The sequence below is a fragment of the Eumetopias jubatus genome, unplaced genomic scaffold, assembly GCF_037043125.1.
Source record: "Eumetopias jubatus isolate StellerSeaLion01/CBP00866 unplaced genomic scaffold, mEumJub1_p1.0 scaffold_5, whole genome shotgun sequence".
NCBI classification, from domain to species: domain Eukaryota; kingdom Metazoa; phylum Chordata; class Mammalia; order Carnivora; family Otariidae; genus Eumetopias; species Eumetopias jubatus.
Genome location: NW_028274811.1, coordinates 6,665,989 through 6,679,392, shown reverse-complemented (window position 1 = coordinate 6,679,392; position 13,404 = coordinate 6,665,989). Strand labels below are relative to the sequence as shown.

Here is a 13,404-nt window from a genome sequence, read left to right as displayed (position 1 = left end):
ATTCAGCTATCAGAAAGAATGAATCCCCACCATTTGTACTGACATGGATGGAACTGGAGTGTATTATGCTAAGTGAAATATGTAAAGCAGATTAAGATAGTTATCATATAGTTTCACTCACATGTTGAATATAAAGAATAGGGCAGAGGATCATAGGGGAAGGATGGAAATCTGGAGTGGAGGAAATGAGAGAGGGAGACAAATCATGAGAGACTCTGGACTGCTGGAAACAAATTGAGGGTTGCAGAAGGGAGGGGTGTAGGGGTGGCATAACTCTGTGATGGGCATTAAGGAGGACACATGATCCGATGAACGCTGGGTGTTATATGCAACTAATGAATCATTGAACATTACATCAAAAACTAATGATATAATTTATTTTAGCTAATTGAACTTAACAAAAAATGAAAAATTGAAAAAAAGTAAATAATAAGATAATATAGCCATAGTTAGCAATTCCAATAACTAAGGGTTTTCTAATTTCTTCAGATAGATTATAGTTAGCAATATAAAGATGAATGAGTCATAAGATAAATCATGATTTAGAAGAAAGGCCAAAGCATTTTTTTGCAAAGGTATTTTAGCTGGATTTGTTAACAAATCCGCTTTTAATTTAAAGGTGAAAAAAAATATGTAGGACATTCTAAGAGCTATTTTGGGTTTTTTGTTTTTTTGTTTTTTTATTATTCTGTTATTCACCATACAATACATCATTAGTTTTTGATGTGGTGATCTAAGTAAGAGCTATTTTGTACAGACATAAGACTTGATTGGAGAAAGTGTCAATACTAAATCCCTACTTGTAAATGGTTTGTAATTATGTAAAGAGTCAGGAATAAAACAGTCAATACCCAGGTTCAAGGAGGGTAACACTTATCTACTCCCAGGTAAGTAATCCTTAAGCAAAAGTCACTCAACAAAAGCAGTGTTGCAACTCCAGCATTTTTTCTTGGGCACAGCAAAGAACTATAAGACTTATAACTGGGTTCAAAGTCAAGTACTTATTACTAATAAATAGTAATATAACTAAAATTCATTGGGAGTAAAATAGCCTATGCTAATCTCCAAATACAGCCTATTTTTCACATGATGTTTATATATTATAGCATCCTCTGATGGCCAAGGGATTCCAGCTTCCTTGGAAGAGTATGAACCTGAGTGAGCACTCAATTATATTTGAAAAAAAATTACATTAACTTTCCTTTCTTCATTAGTTTCTGAAGTCCCCTGGACACTTCTTTGTTGCAGAGGCTGTAGATGAGAGGGTTCAGCATAGGGGTGAGGATGGTGTAGAAGGCAGATACTATCTTGTCCTGGTCTGGTGTGTGGTTAGAAGCTGGTCTCATGTACATGAACATGGCAGCACCATAGTAGAGTCCAACCACAGACAGGTGGGAGGAACAGGTGGTAAAGGCTTTGCGGTGACTTTCTGTAGAGCTCATGCGGATGACAGCTCGGAGGACATGTGAATAGAAAATAATGATCACAGAGACTGGCAGTATTAACATCACCACACAGCAGATGAAAAGCAGTCTTTCAAAAGCAGAGCTGTCTGTGCAAGATAGAGGGAAAAGGGCAGCAACATCACAGAAAAAGTGATGAATTTCTAGAGAGCTGCAGTAAGAGAGTGACAGGACTTCTACAAGCACAATAATGCCATCAAGAGAGCCCAGGATCCAGGAAGCAGCAGTCATGAGGGCACAGAGTTTCTGATTCATGAGGATGGTGTATCGAAGTGGGTGGCATATAGCCACATAGTGGTCATAGGCCATGAGAGCCAACAGGAAACATTCAGCTCCAAGTGAGGACACATAGAAGAATATCTGGGCTCCACAACCAGCCAGAGAGATGGACTTCCTGCCAGACAAGTAGTTGAAGGCCATCCTGGGTACAGTGGTGCAGATGAACATGAGGTCCATTAGGGAGAGATGGCTGAGGAGAAAGTGTATGGAGCTGGGTGTCAAAGTAAATGAGGAGAATCATAGTAGTGTTTCCCATGAAGGCCACCGTGAAGATGCCCAAGACCAGAGAAAAGAGGAAGGTGTGGGTGAAGCTGTGATCAAAGATTCCTAGCAGGATGAAGTCAGAGCTAAAGTTCTGGTTTCTCCACACCATTCTGGATAATTTGCCTTACCTAGAAGTCCTAGGAAAACCACAATATTATTTATTAATTTAGTTTTCAAATGTACACCATGGCAATCACTCTAATGGGAACTGTATTTAATGCATGCACAAGACCTTTAGTTATTTCCCATCTGGTCACAAAGAGTTCTGTGACTTAGTTCACTGATTGCCAGTTCTTTCTTTCCAAATGTCACAGGCAACAACTTTAAAAATATTTTCTTTATTTCCTAGATAAGAAATATGAAACTTGTGAGTCAAACTATGTACCTACCGGTAGACAGGCAATAGAGAACCTAGAAGGAAAATAATTAACCTATTCCTGAATTTTTATGTCCATCCTTGATCACAAGAAATTCCTCATTGGCCTTTTTCTCAATTTGTTCTAACACGTCTCCAGGTTGGTGTTTTCCTAAATCACTACTGAATTCCTGTTGTAATAATTCCCTGTACCATCCTGCCCCTTCCTCATATTGTGGCACTAGCACAGTGAAAGTCTGTATGGTATCACTATCATTACACCTGTATACCTTAATTTAGAGAAGAATTTAATACTGTAAGTTTTTACTTTCAGTTCTCAGACCAAGTCTTGGAGTCTTATCTTAATTAATCAAAGAACCCTTTAAAATATTTCCTATGGAAGAACAGAGTATTCACTTATCTTTTGAGAATAATTTTGTTTTTGTTAATCTGTATGGGAAAGGGAGCTTTTTATTTATGCATTTGTTTGTTTCTAGAATTTTTTTCAATGTTATAATAAAACGTTATTAAGTCATGTGATATAAACTTCTAGGGAACAAAAGAGAACCTCATTTTCAGGTCTTTAAAAGCTTCACTTCAATGTGTCATTTTGGGAACTAATGAGGTATGTTTCACTACAACGAGTAAAGGGCTAAATGTATAAAATGCCCAAACCTTTACAGTTCAAGGGGGCAGAACACCAGATGTATTTGTGTGTTATAGGTAAAGCACTTAATTAATTAACGAATTAATTAACCAATTAATTAATTAATTAATTAATGTAGCCTGGAGAGGTATGAGTAATGTGATCCTAGGGAGTCAGATTAAATTTGCTTCAAATTTGTTTTTAATTAAGCAATTATTAAGGAAGCATTTTAAGCGGTAGCATAAAGATGTAGAGTGACATGAAATGACTTAACATTGAGAAAGTCTAATGTTTACTGAAGTATGATTGCTTAGGTGTGTTAATCAGCAAACATGGTGACCAGTAAGGGTGTACCTGCAGCATCGAGGGGAACCAGGGTAAAGCCAAGGAGGTGACAGTAGAGAAGTGAAGAACTGGTTAGAAATATAATTATTTATAAGTTTCTCAAAAGTTATTGATTATGGTCTCTAGACCCCATTTATTTTGCCTTGTCTCTAAAATATCAAACTATATAGATATTTCCCTAGAGTTTCAAATTAATTATACAGCAAACAAAACTCAATCCAAAGCATGCCCCACTTCCCCCCCCCATCCTGCTACCAAAATTTTTTTGGACTTCCTGACTTCAAATTTGAAATAATGTATTTTTTCCTAATATTCTCATGGTCTTATATTTTTTGATTTAGGTTTAAAAGTCAAAATTTTGGGAGTACCTGGCTGGCTTAGTCAGTTAAGCAGCTGCCTTTGGCTCCTGTCATGATCCCAGGGTCTTGAGATCAAGCCCAGCACTGGGGTCCCTGCTCAGCGGGAAGCCTGCTTCTCCCTCTCCCTCTCCTCTCCCCACCACCTGTTCTCTCTCTCTTTCAAATAAATAAATAAAATCCAAAAAAAATCTAAATTTTGTCTAATTCATATAATACTTTTTGATACTGAATATCTACTTGACTAAAGATTATTTATCATTGCATTTATCCTTAATATCTATCTTTCAGTCCCTTCAGAAACATTCTAAGCAAAATAGCAGTTTCAAATATATTACATGAAATTCAATTAAGTTGTTGAGAAATCCAATTATTCATTTTTACTTTGGACACCTTAATGACTCGTGGCATAAGTAGTGATATATCAAGCTGTTTCTATTTTATATCTACAAATTGTATGTATTATTACATACCTCAAACAAAATAAAATATACTTCCAAAAACACAGCAGATTCCTGAGGGCCTCTCTGTAATATACATATTAATGTTAAGTGGTCTATGCCTGTCACAAAGTTCTCTTTGGAGACAATTAATTTGAAATCATTTTGCTGGTGAAATTTTCCCCAGGAAATATCCTGATTATGTATTGATATTCTCAATGATTTTTTTGTCAATAATGAAAATGAGAGGAGAGACAACATTAATACTAGTATTCTTCAGAGGGAAATAGAGAACTTTGTATTAATGACACACAAAAATGGCATGACTTTATTTTTTTCACAGAATTAAAATATTATGCTAATATACCAAAAAAAAAGTTTCATTCCCATTTCTAACATTTGGACATAGAAGAGTGCCTTAAAGAACGAGATATGCTAAATATTGAAACCAGTGACAAACTCATTCTTAGGTCGCTAATTCATTTATTTGTATGACCACTATATACTAGGTAATTTCACTTATTCTAATGATGTTGTTGTTGAGGAAACCCAAATTTTCTGAAACAAGGGTATATAAAACTAAAAAAAATAACAAATATAATTTTATTCCCAATGCAATCAATATGAAGAACTGCCAGCTTATTTGTTATTTTTTAAAAGATTTTATTCATTTATTTGAGTGAGAGAGAAAGCATGAACAGGGAAAAGAGGGAAAAGTGGGCTCCCTGCTTGCAGGAAGCCCAGCTCAGGGTCCAGGACCCCGGGATCATGACCTGAGCTGAAGTCAGATGCTTAACCATCTGAGCCACCCAAGTGTCCCTTGTTATTTTAAAAATGAGATTAAGTATGGAATATTGCTCAGCTATAAAAAAACAATTAAATCTCACCATTTGCAATAACATGGATGGAACTAGAGTTTATTATGCTAAGCAAAATAAGTCAGTCAAAGACAAAATACCACATGATTTCTCTCATATGTGGAATTTAAGAAACAAAAAAATGAACATAGAGGAAGGGAAAAAAAATAAAATAAAATAAAAACAGAGAGGGAAGCAAAACATAAGAGATGCTGAACTATAGGAAACAAAATGGGGTTGCTGGAGGGGAGGTGGGTGAGGGGATGGGGTAACTGGGTGATGGGCATTAAAGAGGGCACTTGATTTAATGAGCCCTGAGTGTTATATGCAACTGATGAATTGTTAATTCTATCCCTGAAACTAATAATACACCATATGTTAACTAAATTGAATTTAAGTAAAAAAAAACTTTTAAAAAGAAATCAAAAATTAAAAAAATAAAGAGACTAAGTGTCTCATTATTTATATGAAATTGAAAAATCTTAACATTCTAGCTAAAGCATATTGGTCCTTCTATATGTTTTCATGCCAATTGTTGATGCATAATAGAGAAGACCCAGGTTGATTTTTTAAAAAGGATATTTTGAAGAAAAGCGACTTAATAAGAGGAAAATTAAGTGTATGTAAGAGTAGTGGAGGTATATAAGGAAAATGCACAGTAGAGCTGAAAATAAAAAGGAAAATTTTAAAACGTAAGATTAAACACAGGCCTAAAATGACTAGAGTTTGGAATATTAATGAAAATGAGAGGAGAGACAACATAAGTCATAGATCTAGTGGAAATATCTGGGTGAGCACAGATATTTGAGAGGATGCCCAACTATACTTACTGTTCCAGCCTTTCTCTAGACTTTGTGAAAGAGAGAGAGAAACCAAGAAACAGACTCTTAAATATAGAGAACAAACTGATGGTTACCAGGGGGATGGACGTGGGGGAGGATGGATTAAATAGGTGATGGGGATTAAGGAGTGCACTTATTAAAAATCATCATCATCATCAATCATCATTTTAAAAATTTAAAAAAAAAGAAGAGTGCACTTATTGTGATGAGCATTGGGTGTTCTTTGGAAGTGTTGAAATGATATATTGTACACTTGAAACTAATATTACACTGTATGTTAACTAACTAGAATTTAAATAAAAATTTATGAAAACAAATAGAAAATTTCCATTCACGCATCCCAGCACATGCCATATTTCCAAATATTAAAGGGTTTCACACATTGTGCAATTTAAGTAAATCAATCTTCAATGACTTCTTGTTTTGTTTTCACATTTATGGCACTGAATTGAATAATTGTATTAGTCGGTGTATTTTATGAACTATTTGGGACATACATAAAGAAATTGGGTTCCGTTTTGGCTCAAATCAATTCCCCTGTAATTTTTAAACTGAAAATTTACACTAGGTGGTATCTAAGAATTTTTTTCAAGCCTAAATTTTCATTAGTCTGTTTTAAAGCAGATATTGAGGTCATTTCTTATGTGATTGTTTCTGTGAGGTCATTTTGAGGTGCATATATAACAACCAGAAGATATTTGTGTTTATTATAAAGACTTCAATAAATATTCTTAATAAATTAAACATCTCATTAAGGAGAAGTAGTCTATTTCTATTCTCCCTTACCATTATTTTTTTTATTATGTTCAGTTAGCCACTGTATAGTACATCCTTAGTTTTTGATGTAGTGTTCAATTATTCATTATGTTATGTGTAACACCCCTCATTAGAATGAAGGAGAAAGAGCCTAGATGTGTGAGGGAATTATAACATTCCCATGATGTTATGAAAAACACACAATATGGTAAATTTATAAAAAACATATATAATATAATATTATAATATAATATAAATTTTAATAATCAGGCCAAGGAATGTTTATACTTGCATATCTTACATAGTGTTACCTTTTCATACACATTAACTCATGTTTTACTACCAGTGGTACTTAAGGTCAAGGGGAGGGTAATATTTTCAAAAAAGAAGAGGTTGTTTAGTAGTTATACTCACAGTTATTGATCAAGTCAGAGATTCACCAAATAATCTGGAATATGATAATTACTCTGTACTCTGCACTCTAGAATATGATAATCACTCTCTGACTCTGAGCTATGTCACAATGTTTCTTCTGTCTTTTAGAAAAAAGTTCAGCAGAAGCTGCTCAGATGATCCAAAGAACCCACATTTCTAGAGATGGATCTATCTCATGGTATCACGGACCTTAAATCATTATCCTCCACAGAGAATTGAATCCCCTGACTTTAATTACAGAAGGTCATGCCCTTTTTCAGACCTCTCTTAGGAAAAAAAAAAAAACCCACATGGACCTCCTCATTCTATTTAATTTTGGCAATGCTTGTCATTCTTTACTTCTGTTGTCATACATAATGGTTGCTTACTTTTCTGTAGGAAGTAAATGATGTTAATATTGATGAAGCTAAACTTTTACAAATTTTCAAAATAAAGTTAAAATTAAAACAGGGAATATTTATTGCAAAGGAAACAATCCTTCAACCTGCCTTTTCAAATGACTAAACACTTTTACCTCATTTACGGTATGTCTTCTCAAATACTTAGGCTGAAATAAAATGAAAATAAACTCAGAGAAAGCTTAATATATGTGAGAACATGATTAACCATTCAAACAGATCCAAAGACTTTATGAAAGTGCCTTGAGCCCACCTGTTTAACACTTGTCCCTTGCATTATGAACTTAATTTACTGCACTAACCTCTTAACCCTCATAACCATTGTATCTTCAGACCATGCTTCTTTCCACCCTAAATGTTGCCATTTGCCTAAAGCAATGACCCATTTAAAATGCATTGATGAGCATCAACTCCTCACTTATATTACTCACTGTCCCTTCATAAATTTCAAGAAGAAAAATAAACTTAATTGCCAGAGCCATGTGACCTGACCAATTCTCTGTTATGCAAATTTCTCTCTGAAACATCTGCTTTATCTCAAACCTCCACAACCTTTCAAAGTTTGTCTCCTCTCTGTCTGCTTTGCTCCTTTTACAGTCAAATTGCCTAAGTTATGATTGTCCTTCAAGACCCCTTCAACAGGAGCCTGTCCTGATGACCAAAGCTGTGTGGAGTGTTGTGTTTATGTATCTCTATAGTGCATATAGAAACGTTTACTATAGCATATATCAAATTTTATTTGATGCTTTTCTTCCCTGTTACATTTGAATCAGTAATTGTCCTTTACTGTGGACTCCTTGCAGTATAAAACATGTTGGTTCTTTATAAAGCTCACTTACCTATATAAAGATTATTAAAATTTAATCATTAAATTCTCATCAAAAGAGATTAAAAGGGAAGCTGTAGTAGTTGAAAAACAAGCAATTATGTTATAATTCAAGAAAGAATTTTAAATATAAAGTTCTTTTCATATATAAAGCCATTGCATATTTAGGAAAATAATTGAGGGGAAACACAACATAAGTTTATTTAGGGGCACCTGGGCAGCTCAGTCATTAAGCCTCTGCTTTTGGCTCAGGTCATGTTCCCAGGGTCCTGGGATCGAGCTCTGCATTGGGCTCCCTGCTCTGCAGGAAGCCTGTTTCTCCCTCTCCCACTCCCCCTGCTTGTGTTCCCTCTCTCACTGTCTCTCTCTGTCAAATAAATAAATAAAATCTTTAAAAATTTTTATTTATTTATTTGAGAGAAACAGACAGAGACAGAGTGTAGGAGCAGAGGGGAAGGGCAGAGGGAGAGGGACAAGCAGACTCCCTGCTGAACAAGAAGCCCCACCTTGGTCTCCATCCTATGATCCTGGGATCATGATCTGAGCCAAAGGCAGCCACTTAACTGACTAAGCCACCCAGGTGCCCCACAATATTAGATTTTAACTAGGTGGTTGCTGAAAATATATTTTGGGGCAGGTTTTCTGTTAATTTATTAATATATGCATAGTTACTCTCTAAAATTAGAGTGTAACTCTTTAGTTACACTAAAACAACCCCAGAGTTTATACATTAATATCTTTATTAAGATATTACCAGAAATTTCTCACCAGGAAACAAAATTAAGATAACAAGTAATTTGCTAAATCTTAAATAGTTTGCTGCAAGTATATCTAGAATTTAAATAAAACTTGTCTACTAATTCTGTGTGTGTGTGTGTGTGTGTGTGTGTGTGTGTGTGTAGGCACACATGCATGTATTTTTCACACATCTTAAGAAATTTAAAAAAATTATACCAGTTTTCCATTAGTGGGTTACTATGATTAATTCCAAAAATAAAGAAAAAAGTTCAGTGTTATAATTGTCTTAAATATGTTTACAACAATATTCCAAAAGTTTATACTAAAAGTTGATTACCTTCTTCTTGAAGGATTGATAGTCACCATCAGGACTCTTTCCCCTTTCACCAACTCTGCTTCCACACTGACTACAGACAAATACAAATCTAATGTCTTTTGGGGGGAAATTTTTGTTCTATTGTGTTGAGTATGTATTTATTTATTTATTATTTTCCATAGTTATTCTCCTCCTTCTTTACCTCTCTTCCCTAGCTGGGAGGCCCTAAGGAGTATGTTCCCCTGCTTTCAGGTGAAGTTTTGGTCAGTGGTAGAATGGACAGGAAATCAAATTGCAAGAACAATGTATTTCTCTGTCCAGCCACTGTGGCTACTGAGAACTGCCAAATCTCTACTAAAGGAAATGAGTTGAAACTAAATAAATAGATAGATTAATTAATTAATTAATAAAGGAAATTAGTTCTGTCAAAGGCTCTATTTTATTTTTATTTTTTCAAAGGCTCTATTGACATGGCTTCTATTTGCAGGTCATGTACCCCTTCCCTCTTCATGGTATATGTCACACAATAAGTCTATTTGTCTCTCCATTATATATCTGTAATTTATATCTATATCAAAATTCATCTATCCATCTATCTATCTATCATCTATTACTTACCATCTATCATCATCATCATTATCATCATTATCATCTCCATATCTATAATGTTCTAATTTTCATGGTTTGATGTATTTTATCAATAAATTTGACTTGTTAAAGAAAATGTTTAATGTTTGTATCATTCTTTGGCCTAAAATAAGACAATCTCTGTGAATGTTCCAAGAATTTAAAATAATAATTTTTTTAAAGATTTTATTTATTCATGAGAGACAGAGAGAGAGTGGCAGAGGGAGAAGCAGGCTCCCACGGAGCAGGGAGCCTGATGCGGGACTCGATCCCACGACCCTGGGATCATGACCTGAGGCAAAGGCAGACTCTTAACCATCTGAGCCACCCAGGCACCTGAATTTAAAATAATTATTAAGAAAAATAAAATAAAATAATGATTAGTTTAAAATAATAGTTTATATTTTTCTTGCATATACCCTACATAACTACTATTTTCTTCAATTTGTTTTTATTTTATTTTATTTATTTATTTGAGAAAAAGAGAGAACATGAACAGGGGGGAGGGGCCGAAGGAGAGGGAGTAGCAGACTCCCCACTGAGCTGGGAGCCTGACATGGAGCTGGACCCAGGACCCCAGGATCATGACCTGAGCTGAAGGCAGATGCTTAATCTACAAAGCCACCCAGGTGCCCCTATCTTCTTCAATTTATTTTTAAATCATATCACATATTTTGAATTATTTCATCTGTTTTTACATGAAGACATGTTAAAGTTTATGTTAACAGTAGGTTATTTGCCATGTGTCCTTGTATTTTTAACAACTTTTTATGTTTAAAATTAAAATGTTAATTCTGACAAGCTTATGATTGTAGCTTTTTTGAAATTAATTTTAATGATGAAATACTGATCATTACTCATTTTATTGCCTTTCACACTGGATTTCATTTCATATATTAAAATTATAACATGAATTTACATCTTGCAAAGTGATATCAATATTATAATGCATTAGGTTATGTGTTTGTTTCTCCTGCTTAACTTCTATTTAACTTATTTCATTCTGTGTAAAAAACTCACCAAAATGTAGTTGCTAAGGACAACAACCACAGTATTGCTCATAATTTGGGGGGGTCAGGTAAATGGAACAGATTCAGCTGGGTCAGATTCATCTATCCTTCATATGGTGTTGGTTAGGACAATAGAATAGCTGGAAGATCTGAGATGAATTTACTCGAATGTCTCATGCCTCTGATGGGATCGCTTTTATAAGTAGTAACAAATGGGAAATGACCAGAATTCACTTTCTGTGACCAGAAGAGTATCTGAATTCTTAATGTGCTGATTCACGTCTCAAAGAATAAATATGGAACATGCCAGGCTTCCTAAGGGCTAGACATAACCAGCAAAGCTTTAATTCTGCCACATTCTATTGGTCAAAGCAAGACAAAAGATTCGGAATGAAGGGGAAATCAATTCCAGCACATGATGAAGAAGCAGGATGTATATATGGGGATGGGAAGAATTGTTGGCAGCTTTCTTTGCAGACACCTTGATATAGGACCCATTGGGGCCTTTCTTCTGCTCTGAAAAAAAGAAAAGAAAAGAAAAGAAAATCTGTGTTTTTTATGTGTCACTTTTTTCATTTATTGTTTATTCTTCTGTGCTTGTTTTTGTTTTAGAATTTCTTCTTTTTCTTTTGCACTCTCTACTGCTGAAACCCATTTTAGAAATATATTTATAACTTTTAATAAATATTTTTATTTTATTTGTGTTTTAAACCACTTATGATTAGGTTAGATTTGGAAAATACAGTTCCCTATGTGGCTCTATATTTGTCCCTATTCTGCTACTCACCCTATCTATGAACTTTTTAAAGTAATTTCAACACTTTTTAAAGTGTTGAACTTATTGAAAGTGAACAACACTTTCAATACTTTTTAAAGTAATTTAATTTGTGTGATGGCTAGTTGAATTATCTTCAGGGTTTTGAGGGATTTTGCTTCTATGTGAGAAATTCAGTTATACTCACATTCCAATGTGAATTCTTCTTTCTCCATTCTGAGTCCTTATATATGGACATATTTTCTCAAACATGTAATGTCAGCTTCTCTCCTTCAGAGAATCTTCATAACTGCTAGTCAACCAATGGGACCTCCATATAGTTTTTGAGCAGATTTGTGGATTGATTGACTTTTCATACATACTTGCTCTTGTTTCTAGTGTTTGGGCATGGAAAAAGAGATCCTGAAGTGTTTGTTTATTCTGTCCTCTTAATTGACTTACCTTGGATGAGCTTCAGTCTATTTACAGAAAAACCCCAAATGAACCCCATTCATTAACATTCACAATTCTTTATGTCCTTTGAGGGTTAACTGCATTTGATTCTCTTCTAGCCCATGTTCAAATTGCCAGGGAACACTTTTTGGCATATAGCTTCCCAATTTTTGGCATATAGCTTCCTTTGACTGATTTTTCTCTTCCCTCTGATCTAATAGTTGAGCAATTTGGGTCAAAGTTCTTTCCTTTTCCCTTTCCCTTAAACTACTAATACAAATATGTGTTATCTCAATAATTATTTGTGAGAACTTAGGGATTCTTAACATGTAGGTAATAACACAATTCCTCCTTTCTTCTTCCTTGTTCATTCCTTCTATGTTCTACATCTCAAAAGTTTACAATCTTGTTCATTTATTTTATTATAGTTTTCTTAACTCTTGCCAACATGCATCTCTGTCTTCTCCTTCAGTTAGAATCTTTTCCATTAATTCTTTCTATGTTATTCAGGGCCTGTTCTATGCCTGGAACTCTGGGCACTGTGAAGAAAGTTGCTAAATTATATATTATTTCACAATGGCACCTCCCCCAGAAAAGTATTTTCAAAGAAAAATGAGTAAGCAAAAGCAGACTGGTGTTCAAAAGAAGTGTTAATGTGTAAACTGCTGGAACACTGAAGCAATTCTTGAATGGAATGGAAAGAAGCAACACTAGCCTGCAGATGATTGGCCTGGAAATAGAGGGGCTTCCAGTCAAATGAGGTGTGATTTCAAGGGTGGTCCTAATGAAGTATAAAGATAAATGTTTTCCTGAAAGTGTTGACTACATTATTAGGACAGAGTTATCAGGAAAGTGCTCAATATGTGACACATTTGTTAATAAAAATTATATATACATACATATATATAATATGAGAGAGAGAATGTTCACTATTTTATATATATATTAATATATATGGTATGTTCACTATTATTTAGTAATGATGTTTTTGATATCAAGAAGAGATAGATATAGATTTGTAGCAGAGAAGCAAATGAATAAAACATTATATAAATGAAAAATGACTTGAGAATAAAAAGGCTCTTAAAATTAATTCTTACTATAATTACAAGTTTGTACAAATTATTTTAATTGATAATAGTTCTTATAGGATATGAACCTCAGCAGAGGGTGATATTGCTTACTGCTGTGTTCTTGAAACTTACAATGTGAGGGGTTTTACAAATAACACTCTGCAAAATTTA

The 13,404-nt window shown here is 34.2% G+C and overlaps 1 protein-coding gene across 1 annotated transcript; it reads right to left on the bottom strand.

The window, feature by feature from the left end:
• Positions 1–1,187: 1,187 nt before the first annotated feature.
• LOC114200296 (olfactory receptor 2M4-like) lies at positions 1,188–2,115 on the bottom strand. Its single transcript, XM_028092343.2, is given in 2 exon segments — positions 1,188–1,944; positions 1,946–2,115. Coding segments are annotated over 2 exon segments (927 nt in total).
• Between the last annotated feature and the right edge of the window lie 11,289 nt (positions 2,116–13,404).